The sequence below is a fragment of the Aythya marila genome (genome assembly GCF_965140915.1).
Source record: "Aythya marila genome assembly, chromosome: 27".
Taxonomy (NCBI): domain Eukaryota; kingdom Metazoa; phylum Chordata; class Aves; order Anseriformes; family Anatidae; genus Aythya; species Aythya marila.
Genome location: NC_139068.1, coordinates 5,683,506 through 5,695,016, shown reverse-complemented (window position 1 = coordinate 5,695,016; position 11,511 = coordinate 5,683,506). Strand labels below are relative to the sequence as shown.

Below are 11,511 nucleotides of genomic sequence, written 5' to 3'. Positions count from 1 at the left end.
AAAAAAGTTCTGTTTGAAGTTTCTGACTTCACACCGGGGCCTGTGGGGGCTGGGGGGGACACACAGGGCTGGGGGGTGGCCCCGGGGCTATGGGGTGCCCATAGAGGTTTGGGGTGTCCATAGGGCCATGGGGTGCCCATGCAGTTACAGGGTGCCTGCAGGGCTATAGGGTGCTCAAGGGGTGTCCATAGGGTGGCTGTGGGGTGCCTGTAGAGCCACAGGGTGTCCATAGGGTGCATATGGGGTGCCTGTAGAGCCATGGGGTGTCTATAGGGTGTCTATAGGGTGTCAATAGGGTGCCTATAGTGCCATAGGGCACCCACAGGGCACCACACCGCTGGATGCCCAGGGGGACCCGATCCACGTCCAGGTCTCCCATCCCGAGCCCGACCGGGCCAGACCCTGCTGAGCTTCCTGCCGCGTGCGTGCGTTCTCCGCTACCCCTCCCTCCCCCCCATCCCCTCCCCATCCGCCCTGCCGCCGCGGCCGATTGGCCGGCTCTCCGGAAGGGCGGCGCTCTGCGCTCCCGCCGCGCTCTCTCTGGCCCTGGAGGACCGCGAAGATGGCGGCGCCCATGGAGGTGGCGCTGGTGTCGGACGCGGCGGGGCCGCTCTGCAACTGCTCCGTGTGGGAGCTGCACTCGGGCTCCGCGCTGCCCGGATACCGCGGCGGCAACAGCGGCCCGCGGGGCCTGGCGCTGCTGGGGGGCGAGCACCTGCTGGGGGCACAGCTGGGCAAGAGCTACATCAACGTCTGGGAGCTGCAGAGGAAGGTAGCGCCGGGGGAGGGGGGTGAGGGGGGGCTTGCGGGGGGGGCTCCGGGCACGGAGGGGCCCCCCCGGTACCGGGGAGCTGCGTGGGGGCTGCCCGCCGCTGGGGGGGGCCGGATCCGTGCCGAGCTCCCCTTCAGCCCCCCCTCAGTGGCCGCGGGGCCCCCCCCGGGGGCTGTGGGGTGAAGCCCCCCGGGCCCCCCCCTCCACTGGAGCCCCCCCCCGAGGTGCCCCGAGGACCCCCGGGCCCTGCCCGCAGCCGCCCTGCCCCCCTCGGACCCCGGGGTCGTGGTTTTGGGGGGTGCTGAGCTCCCTCGGTGGAGAGGTCCCCAGGGGGTCGTGTAGGGGCGGCTCTAAAGGCTTTTTTTTTTTTTTTGGGGGGGGGGGGAATCCATCCTCACATCCCCTTCCCGAGCAGGGAGCTGCCCTCGCTGGGGCCGTGGGGCTGCCCCAGGAGCTCCCCCAGGAGCTCTCCCGGCCCTGCCGCATGTTGGGGGAGAGTCGCAGAGAAACCCCCCGGGCTGCTTCTGCTTTGCCTGAAATCTCTCATGTTCTGGGCATATTTCAGCCAAAAACAGAAAATCCACAGACAAACCCCTCCAGCCAGCCCTCACCCGGCCCTGCAGAGCTGCCCTGCTCCTGGCTGTGCCCCGGCAGCGCCGCGGTTATGGCAGGAGAGCAGCACAGAGCCCCCGCCCCACACCCAAAACCTCCCCGTTTCTTGGCCTTCCCCTCAGTTTTGCTGCAGAGAGCAGCAGCAGTCCGGGAGCTTCAGTGCATGCATGGCCCCTTCGCTGTGCTCCCTTTCTTCCTGCCAGCTCTGCTCCCCCCAGGCCAAGAGCTAGCTCAGATCGTGTTTCTTTCTCTAATTAATATTATTCTGCTGTAATCTTAGCTCGTTTTCTGCTGAATCTCCAGGGCTCCCCAGCTGTGGAGCACGACTGTACCCAAATCCCCTGCCTCTTGGTACTGCTCCCACTGCTTGTGGCTGGGGCTCCGTGGGTGCAGGAGGGCAATTTACCTTTTCGCTGGGGGATTAAACACAAAGCAAGTGCGAGGAAACCGGCAAAACACAGAACAACTCGGTGGGATTTGTGCTGTCCCAGGGACCGCGCTTCTGCATCGTTTTCTTCTTCAGCTCGTCTCCAGCCTGTCCTGGTTTCAGTTAGCACAGAGTTGATTTTCCTCCTGGGAGCTGGTAGGGTGCTGTGTTTTGGCTTAGGGTGAGCAGAGTGCTGAGAACACCCCGATGTTTTATTGCTGCAGAGCAGTGCTCGCACCAAGCCAAGGACGTTTCAGCTTCTCGCTGAGACGCAGGGTGAGGGCACGGCCGTGTGGTGCTGAGCTGCCAGCTGGGTTAAACCACGGCACGCACAGAACCCCAGAATCCAGGGGCAGGGCCGAGGACTCTGCCCGGTGCCGGCCTGCCCCAAGCCAGGCTTTTATTTCTCTCCCCCTCCCCAAATCACCACCCTCACTGAACGGCCGCTGTCGTCTCTGTGCTCCCAGGACCAGCTCCAGCAGAAGATCATTTGCCCCGGGCCGGTGACCTGCCTGACAGCGTCTCCCAACGGGCTCTACATTCTGGCCGGCGTCGCTGAGAGCATCTACCTGTGGGAGGTGAGGAGCGCTCCCAGCCTGCCGAGGGGATGGGGAGGGCACTGGGACACCCAAAGGTGCTGGCCAGGGCTGAGCGAGCTGCCCAGGTTCTCCCACATTTTAGCCTAATATTTGATGCCTGCAAAGGCCGCTGGGCTCTGCTCGTCGCCCTGTTTTTAATTAGTGGCGGTGTTTACGTGGGGATTACGCTGCGTTCTAAGCACCTCACCAAGTAAATAGAAGAACACAGCTTGCTCTTAGCCGCAGGATTAAAGACCGAGATATCTAACCTGTAAAGCTCTCCATCTCGGGGGATGTTTCTGAGCCTTATTATGTGGGTGGCTCTATCTTAATTCATCAGGTTTTGCTTTTAAAAATGTGCCTGTGGCAGCACCGAGGAAAAAAAAAACAAAAGCCCTCAGAAGGAACGCTGGGGCTGAGACTGCAGCAGGTGGGAGTTGCTTGCTCATGGTGCTCTGAGCTGGTCTCTGCTCTGCCTCATCTGCAAAGCGCGTCCCCTCTGCGTGCCTCCAGCCAGCCTGGCCTGGCAGGAGCAGTGACCGTGTCCGTACGGCGGGGTGAGCAGGCACGCTGAGAGGCTGCACGGAGCTGGGGACGGCTTCCAGCAGCCCCAGTTACTCGCCTGCTCTGCGAAACCACTTGTTCTCTGTTGAATTGCAGTTTGCCTTTATTTTTAGGTGTAATTCAGACAATGAGAGGGAGCTGGTTCTGTTCTTTTATGTGGCACTCCCTCACTGCCTCCGTAGTTCCCTCCCTCCCTGCAGCGTTGCCTTTCACCAAGAAGAGCTCCGGGTTTAGGAAGGCATTTTCCACCCTGGAGCCCTCCTTGGCCTGAGACCACGCAGCCTTGCCAAAATGCAGCAGCCCCTGGGGCAGGTTTGTGAGCACCGCAGCCATCTCCTGCCTTCCAGCTGAGTAACGAGGCTGGAAGAAGCCATCAGTGATATCAACAACGAACAGGACAGCTCCACGGCCTGCCTGTGTCTTGACCGGGGAAGCTGCCCTGCTGTCCCTAGGTTCTGGAGCTGCTGTGGGCAGGAGCCTCCCAAACTGCCTCTTGCTGGATTTACCTGGGGATGGGCTCTGGGTGCTGAGAGCAGGGAGCAGTTACCCTGGCACATCCCGGTGTTCCTTTCTGAGCATTCCCCTGCCCTTTCCTCTGCCCTAGGTCTCCAACGGGAACCTCCTTGCCATCCTGAACCGGCACTACCAGGACCTCACCTGCCTCTGCTTCACTGATGACAGCAGCCACTTTCTCTCAGGGGCAAAGGACTGCCTGGCTCTGGTGTGGAACCTGTACAGGTAACGGTGCCGTGCTGGGCACAGAGAGCATCTGGGCCAGGAGTGCAGACCACGAGGTCCCCACCACTGCCGGGAGGCAGGATCAGCTCTGCTTCAGCCTGTCTCTGAGCTGTTCTTAAAACCTGCTGGTGGTGACAAGGCTGCGCCCTCCTTATGCAAGCTGTGCAGTGCTGTTATCCTCAGTGCCAGGTCGACTTTGCCTGGTGTCCCACCCAAGATTCCCAAGCTGCAGCATTTCCCCCGGGTATCAGCAGCTGAGGGCTCTGTCCCTTGGGATGGGGGAACCCCTGTAGTGGCCCTTCTCGTGCCGTGGCTGCTGGCAGCTTCTGCACTTGGTCTTGCAGCCACGGAGCCGTCCCCGAGGCAGCAGAGCCTTGTTCAGCTCCCCCTCACAGCCTTGGCATCCCCAGCGTAGCTCTTGCTGCCCGGCCATACTGAGTCTCCTCTTGGTCCTCCCTCCTACAGCGTGCTGCAGGCAGAGCCCTCCCAGATCCCAGACCCTCGCCACGTGTGGTCCCGACACAGCCTCCCTATCACAGACATGTGCTGCGGCTTCGGGGGGCCCCTGGCACGAGCTGCCACAGCGTCCCTCGACCAGACAGCAAAGGTGAGGCTCGGCTCGGAACAAACAAATGTCCCAGAGGTGTGCAGGCCCCGGAGGGTTAAAGCCTGGCTTCTGCTGGGCTGCAGCAGAGCTGTCCGTGCGGGCTGCAGCAGCTCGGTTTCTTGGCTGTCTCAGTGATGACTCAGAGCTGCCAGACCTAATGGGTTTTGCCTCTCCAAACAGCAGCGGTTTCGCTGCACCTGCCCTCAGACTGTGTCTCCTCCTGCTTTGCAGTCCCTCTCGTCCCTGGGGGGCATTGGGTTCATCCCTCATTTCCCTTCCCCAGCGTCCCTTCGGTCTGGCAGGACGCAGAGCACGGAGCTGGCTCCTCTGGGCACGGCAGGCACCGGAGCTGGAGCCGTGTCTGCTGCTCCTGCCTTGCAGGAAGGCTCTGCCCTGGGGAACCAGACAGGGTGAGACGGGCACAGGCAGGTCAGGGGCTGTTTCGGAGCTGCCGAGGAGCATTGCCATCTCCTGGTCACAAAGAGGCTGCTTTGGGTGACCCAGGGCAGGCCAGTTTGTGCCTCAGTGTCCCCAGCTGCAGTGAGGAGGGGGTTCTGGTGCTGCCAGCTCGGCGCTGGGCATGTGGGTGCTGCTCCACAGCAGGGGGTTCTTCCCGTCCTGTGGTGGACGTTTAAGCCCTTAATTCTCCCGCGCTGCCTGACTCCAGCTCTGGGAAGTCGCATCTGGGGAGCTCCTGCTGTCCGTCCTGTTCGACGTGGGGATCATGGCCGTGACCCTGGACCTGTCCGAGTACCACATGTTCTGCGGCGGCATGGACGGCTCCATCTTCCAGGTCGACCTCTGTGCCTGGGTGAGTGCTCGGGGCGCACCCTGAGCCCCGCTGCCTCCCCGCTGCGATGTGGCAGGACGGGAGGGCCTGGCTTCCCTGCGCCTCCCCCGCCCTGCCCAGACGCAGCGCTGAACCTGCTGCCTTCGGTCTTCCCCTCCAACCCCTCTCGCCCTCCTCCCTTCCTCCGTTCCTGCAGCCGGTGCAGAGGGACCGGACCTTCCAGACAGAGCGGGAGAACGGGAAGATCTTCAAAGGGCACAGGTGAGATACCAGACATACCTGCCGAGTGCTTCACTGCCCCCGTCTGCCCACCCCACGGGCTCCTGGCAGACCTTGGCTCGCCCTGAGGTTCCCTTTTCCCCGTTCCAGGAACCAGGTGACGTGTCTGTCCGTCTCCACGGATGGCAGCCTGCTGCTTTCCGGCTCCCACGACGAAACGGTCCGGCTGTGGGACATCCAAAGCAAGCAGTGCCTGAAGACGATGAATCACAAAGGTAGGCATGCCCTTATCTCCACAACCCCTTCCTCCTCAGCTGCTGAAGGCTGCTGCTGTCTCGCTTCTGCTGACGCTGCCGTGCGCAATTCAGGCATTTTTCTGGTACTTGCTTCACACTTTCAGGAAGGGTAGAGGCATTAAAGGGATGCCTTAGCTGTCTGGAGCAGCGCTTTGACCTTGCCCACGTCTGTTAACAACCCTCTTGTGCTCTGTCAGAGGCTGAGTCAGAGATTTTACCCTGTCGATGAGGAAGTCCAGGGTCTTCTGCCTTGTTTTCCAAAGGGAGCCATTCCCCCAGACACACCCTGGCCTCTGAGGATGCTGAGGAAGGGGAGAAGCCACCCCCGTGCCCCCAGCAGCAGGCACCCACGAGCTCATGAGGCTCATGCAGCAGAAGTACGAGTTCACTCTCTGGACAGAGGTGGGCGAGCGGCTGCATCGGGGCAGGCACTGAGACCCAGGCTGCCTGCAGACCCGTTCCTGCTTGCCTTTTGCTGCCAAGGACCGTTCCTGCGGGGGGTTTGCTGCAGCGTCCATCCAGCCTTGCTCCAGTAGCACTAGAAGAGTGAAAACAGGCAAAGCCTGAGCCGTGTGAGTCATCGCAGGAGAGGTGGCCAAGCTCCCACTGCGAGCCAGGCGTTAAAACCTTCCTCGAGGCTCCAGAAGAGCACAGAGGGACACAAATCCTCTGCTCTTCCCGCAGCACCGTGCTGCTGGGTGCCAGGGCCGTGAGGTGAGGGTGCTTTTTGCAACCCCTGCAGGCTGGCTTCTCCCTGCAGGCAGGGATTTGGCTTCCCCAGCAGCCCTGGCACCAGTTCCACCCCGCTGCTGCCCGGGTGCTTCATCCACACATGGGAGCCGCACGTGGCTCGGGAGGTGTCCCCCAGGGAGCCCCCTGCACCGGGGGAGCTGTGCCGCAGGGAGCAGGGGGTGGGGGGGCCCTGCCCTGAGTTCTGGCCGGCCGTGGATCCACCTCCTGGCAAGGTCTGTCCCGAGCTGCTGCCCTGCTGCCCCCCTGGCGTGTTCCCTTCCCGAGATGACGAGGGCTTCAGCCACAGCTGATGTGACAGCCACCTCCAGCCTGGCGCGCTCAGGGTGCTGACATCCCTCTGCTCACAGGGGGCAAAGGCTGTGGGCAAGGGAGAAACCAGTGGGGAGCCACATGACGGTGCTGGAAATAGAGCAGAGGAGCTGGAGCGTGGCTTTGGGGCTGGGGAGGAGCGTGCCGAGCTGGCAGGATGGGGCAGGGGCTTCCCCAGGGTTTGCCTGTCCTTGAGCGGGGCAGGGCACGGGCAGAGGGACGGCACCGAGGGGCTGGGAGGGGCGTCCTCACCGGTGGGGGGAGCTGGGCTGGTTCTGCTGGAGGTCTGGGCCTCGGTGGGGAGCAGACGTGGGGATTGAGAGCTACTTGGTGAGGTCTCGTCCCCCCTGCCTGGCTCTCCCCTTCCTTTCCAATGCCCCCCCTGCCCCGTGGGTGGGCTGGGGGTGCTCCCCTCGCTAACGGCTATCTCGGAAGCAGCAGCAAACTTCTTTTTGGGAGGGAGGGAGCAAGAGTAAAAGCAAACTGCCCCCTCCTCCTCCTCCCGTTCTGCACCTTTCCCGGCCGCCCTTGGCAGCGGATCCGCGCGGGAGCTGCGCTCTGCGGCAGCCTTCGCTCAGGTGGCTCTGGATCCTTTTAACCTTTCCCTTTGTGCTGTTGAGTTCAGCGGGGGGAAGACGGATGGCTGGGGATTTATGGGCAGTGCCTGAGCTGCTCTGTTCACACACGAGCCCCTGGGCTGCGGGGGTGCTGCCGGGGAGCCTTGGTGGTCTCGGAGGGTCCCGCGCCCGGCAGCGCTCCGGGGCCGCGGTGGGAGTCTGGCAGCAAGTGTGAGCCTGCAGCGGGGGGCGGAGGGGGCTGCTGACAGAAAGCAGCAGCCTGTGCGGGTAAGTGTAGTAATTAAAGCACTCATTATCTCTGCCAAACGAGTGTGTGTGATAGATCATTACCGGCAGGCAGCTGTGAGCCGGCCGCTGATGGATGGCTCGCTCTGCAGAGGACGAGCAGACTGCCGGGGGCACGGAGCGGGGCCCGGGGCTGGGAGGTGCCCGGGAGGTGTCTCGGGGTGCTGGGGGTGAGCACGGGAGTCCCGGGCACCCGCAGCTCCTCGGGCTGTGTTTATTCTCGGGGCTGCCCGAGGAGCCAGGCGGGAGGCAAAGCTGTCAGAGCTGAGGGATGTGACCCGACCTCCCCTCTGTGCCGCCCCAGGTCCGGTTACAAACGCCTTCATCGTGCTGGCCCCAGCCAACATGTTCAACCCGGATGGGAAGCCCAGCGTGCCTCTTCCCAAGTTCAGCAAGCACCTCTACGGCACCGAGAGCAGCGACGAGCAGGGCAGCGAGGGGGTGACGCTGCGCCTCGGGCTCCACCAGCAGGTACCGGGGGGCAGCGGGCTGCCGGGGGAAAGGGGTCGGTGGCGGCTCTGGAGGGCACAGAATTTCTCCTGCAGCCCCCTTGGGGCGAGGACCTGGTGCATTTCTTGCTGATGGAGTAATGTGCAGTGGACAGTGAGGGTGCAGACCCCCACGGTGGGCTCAGGGGCAGCAGGACAGGCAGCTCGATGGCTTATGTGAGGCTGCATGCCTGGCTCCTGGGAGGACGTGGGCCCTTCCCTGCACAAGGCTGCTCCCTTCTCCTGCCTCCTGTGCACATCTGATCCTCTCTCCTGCCCTCTCTGTGCTGCTGAACTTCCCCCGGTGCTGTTCCTAAAGCCTGGGACTGCCCAGCAAGCAGGCTCGTGGTGGGAGCCTCGTGTCCCTCTGCCAGGCAGGGCACAGAGGGATGTGCCAGAGGCTCTTCTCCCCTCCCTGAACTCTGCTCTCCAGTGCAGTGAAATCCATTCTCCCTCCTTGCACTCCCCTTGCAGCCCTGGCTGGTGCAGTCATTTGTCCTCCCAGCCCGGTGCCGTGCTGTGGGCTCTGCTCTGCCTCCTGGGCTGGGCTCCAACCCCGGAGCATCTGGTGGCAGCACGGGGCTGTCCTGGGCCGTGAACAACCAAAGGCTCATCAGCACGTCTGCCTGTCCCTGTCCTGTCTGCCCGGAGCCCCAGAGCTGCTCCTGTCTGTGTCTGTCCCCAGAGGGTGACAGCTCCTGCGGGGGTTACCCAGCACGGGGGCTGTTGGGAGGGGTCCTCTGAATCCGTCCTGTCCGGTCCTTGCAGGACTCCGGGGAGAGCTACCTGGAGAAGGGCGAGAGGATGTACGCCCAGATGTGCTCGACGAGGGAAAAGGTGAGAGATCCTCAGGGGTGGGGGAGGCGCTTCCTGCTGGTGCGGGTCCCTTTGGGGTCCTCTTTTGAGCAGACCTGGCCCTTGGGGTGCTGTGCCAAGCTGGGGATGGGGGGGGGCAAATCCTGGAGTCTGCACATGGGGTAGGAGGGGGTGCAGCTTTTGAACAGGAGGTGAAGAAGGGAGGGGATGAAATGGTTCTGGATTTGCTGCTGCTCAGAGGAGCACCAGCCCCCACTGCCAGAGCTGAGGCCGGGTGCCTGCAGCTCTCCTGTCGCGTTTTTCTTCACAGAACCTGGTGGGAGACCAGGAGCACCTGACGATCCAGGTGAGCGAGCTGGAAGAGGAGGTGAGCACCCTCCGGAAGATCAACAAGAACCTCTTTGACTTCTCCGCTCGCATCATCACCAAACCGGCCAAATGAAGAGGCGACCCCCGGCCCTCTCACCCCTCTGCCTCTCCCTGGGGAAGAACCAGCCAGCCCTCGGGCACGCGGACCTGCAGGCACGCGTGGCTCCACGCCTTGCCGGCGTGCGAGCGCGGCGGAACGCGCCGGAGCGTTCGGCTGCTCCGTCTGGCCTCCCTCTGACTACACGGCTGAGATGGGCGCGGGGCTGCTGCGTGTGCTCCCCGGCCGGCTGCGTGCAGGACACCACAGGGACCGTTTGCACCCCGAGGCGCCGCTCGGTGCTGGACGGGGGCAGCCCACGGAGCGGCCGGCTGCCGGCAGAGCGTCCCGGTGGCGGGGCGGCCTTCGGAGAGCAGCTCCTGCCCTTCTCCCGTCTCTTCCCCCGGCCTCTTTGTTTCTTTTCGTTACTCGACCCTGCGGTGCAGACAGAAACGTGTTTTCTCTCTGTTGGTACCACTTTGAGACCCCTTCCGCCCAGCCTGCCCTGGGAGATGCTGCTCGGTACCGCCGGACCCACCGCAGCCAGGCCCCTGCTGGGGGCTCGGAGCTTGGTTTTGCTCCCACAGAGCGGGGGCTGCGCGGCTCCTGCACCCCCGTGCGCCCGGCCCGGCCCACGGGCAGGGGTCCGGGGTGGTCTGCGGGCTTGGCTGTTCATTGCGGGGCACGGGGCTGCCCCTGGGGAGGGGCGGGGTGAGCACGGTGCTATTTCCCATCTGGGTAAGGTGACAGTTTATATATATTTTGATCCAGCTACTTTGTTTTCCACGGTGTTCTGGGGACTCGGCCTTTTGTATTGTCACTAGCATGGCGGCGGGGGTTGTGGGTTTTGTTTAGGTTTATTTTTTACATAAAAGATTTGTTTTTTATAGTGAAAGATGCCTGACTTTTTGCTTTAAAGCCCCTCTGGCACCCACAGATCTCAATAACCTGCTGCCACGTCCCCAGCAGGGAGCAGGGAGGTGATCTCTTGCCGCAGTCCCTCGCTCATCCCTGCCCTGAGGCTGTTTTCCCCAAGCCTCCAGGAGCCCCAAAGTATCCTCGTGCCCCTTGCAGCTCCCCTGGACCTCAGGTCCCAGAGCAGGAGGCAGCAGGGGGAGCACAGGGGGGTACATTTGCTGCAGGGATCAGCAGTTGGCGATGCTCTTCCTGCAGCAGCTGCCTGCTCCATCATCTGCTGCCCTCCCCGCCAGCACCGCGTCCTGCTGCCCCTCGGGGGGCTTTTTGGGGCTGGAGGGGGGCACGGCGGCAGCACAGGGGTGGCCTGGGATGCTCAGGGGTGCTCTGAGCCCCGGCCCCGCACGCACCCACCGCAGCGAGCAGCTCAGCACACCAGAAGTAAGCGCAGCTGATTTAAAGTGCACTTTAATAGCGCGAGTGTCCACGCAGCCCGCTCGCACGCCAGCTCGCTGAGATGATGCTTTTAGCTTAATGAGCCCCATTCCTCTTCTCGTGCTCCCCGCCTTCCTCCTGACGGGTTGGATCACCATGAAGTGGCTGCAGCAGGGAGCAGCAGCCGGAGCCAGGGGGGTGCTCGGGGCACGCAGAGCTCGGGCTGCAGCAGGGGAGCCCCGGGGGCTCCCTGGGGGCTGCCCCAGGTCGGGGCACTCCCTCCCAGCCCCCCCCCCCCCAAGCGCTGCTCCAGGCCCCTCCGCGGGGCTCACGTTGGGGTGGGGGCTGTGGGGGCTGCTCCGTGCCAGGGGCCCCCCCCCAGCCCCTGCCCGGGGCCGCCAGGATCCGCTCCCCGCAAGGGGAATTCATTAGCTTTGACTCATTAAAGCTGTCTGGTGATCAATATTTTCGCCAGCTGGTACCTGGCTCCCTTCTCGCTCGCTTTCTCTCACGAATTCAGCGGAGCCGCTCCCGCCCCAGCTCCCCGGCAGCCGAGGATCCCCCTCCCGGAGCGAGGAGCCCCCCGGCCCCGGGCCGAGCCCCCCACCCCGCACCCCCGGGAGCCTGGGGCTCGCTGTGCCCGCGGGGGCTCGGCCCGGAGGAGCCGCCGGAGCCCGGCCGGGTCCCGTCGGGCGGGGGCGGGCGGAACGCGCAGCGCCGGGGCTCGGTGCGAGGCGCGGCGGCTCCTCGGGACCCCCCCCCGACGGCTCCCCCGGGGCACGGGGGGGACCCTGCGAGGCGGCGCCACCCCCGCGGGGCCGCGGGGGGCTGCGGGGCGGTGCGGCGGGACCCGACCCCGGGGAGGTCCCCCCCGGCCACGCGCTCCCGGAGCCTCCGGGGGGCCACCGGAGCCGGGGGGGGGG

The 11,511-nt window shown here is 64.2% G+C and overlaps 2 protein-coding genes across 2 annotated transcripts in view; both read left to right on the top strand.

Moving 5' to 3' along the window:
* Positions 1-11,511, top strand: part of GPX4 (glutathione peroxidase 4) — a gene marked incomplete at its 5' end in the record, with an annotated part of 78,077 nt that overhangs the window by 3,262 nt on the left and 63,304 nt on the right. The gene's annotated exons all lie outside the window — the stretch shown is intronic.
* On the top strand, positions 563-10,068 carry WDR18 (WD repeat domain 18; the record flags this gene model as incomplete). Its single annotated transcript, XM_082780341.1, has 10 exons — positions 563-772; positions 2,279-2,389; positions 3,558-3,691; positions 4,157-4,298; positions 4,966-5,109; positions 5,285-5,349; positions 5,458-5,582; positions 7,833-7,999; positions 8,785-8,853; positions 9,143-10,068. The coding sequence occupies 10 exons, from the start codon at positions 563-565 to the stop codon at positions 9,272-9,274; spliced, it is 1,299 nt and encodes a 432-aa protein (XP_082636467.1). The 3' UTR covers positions 9,275-10,068.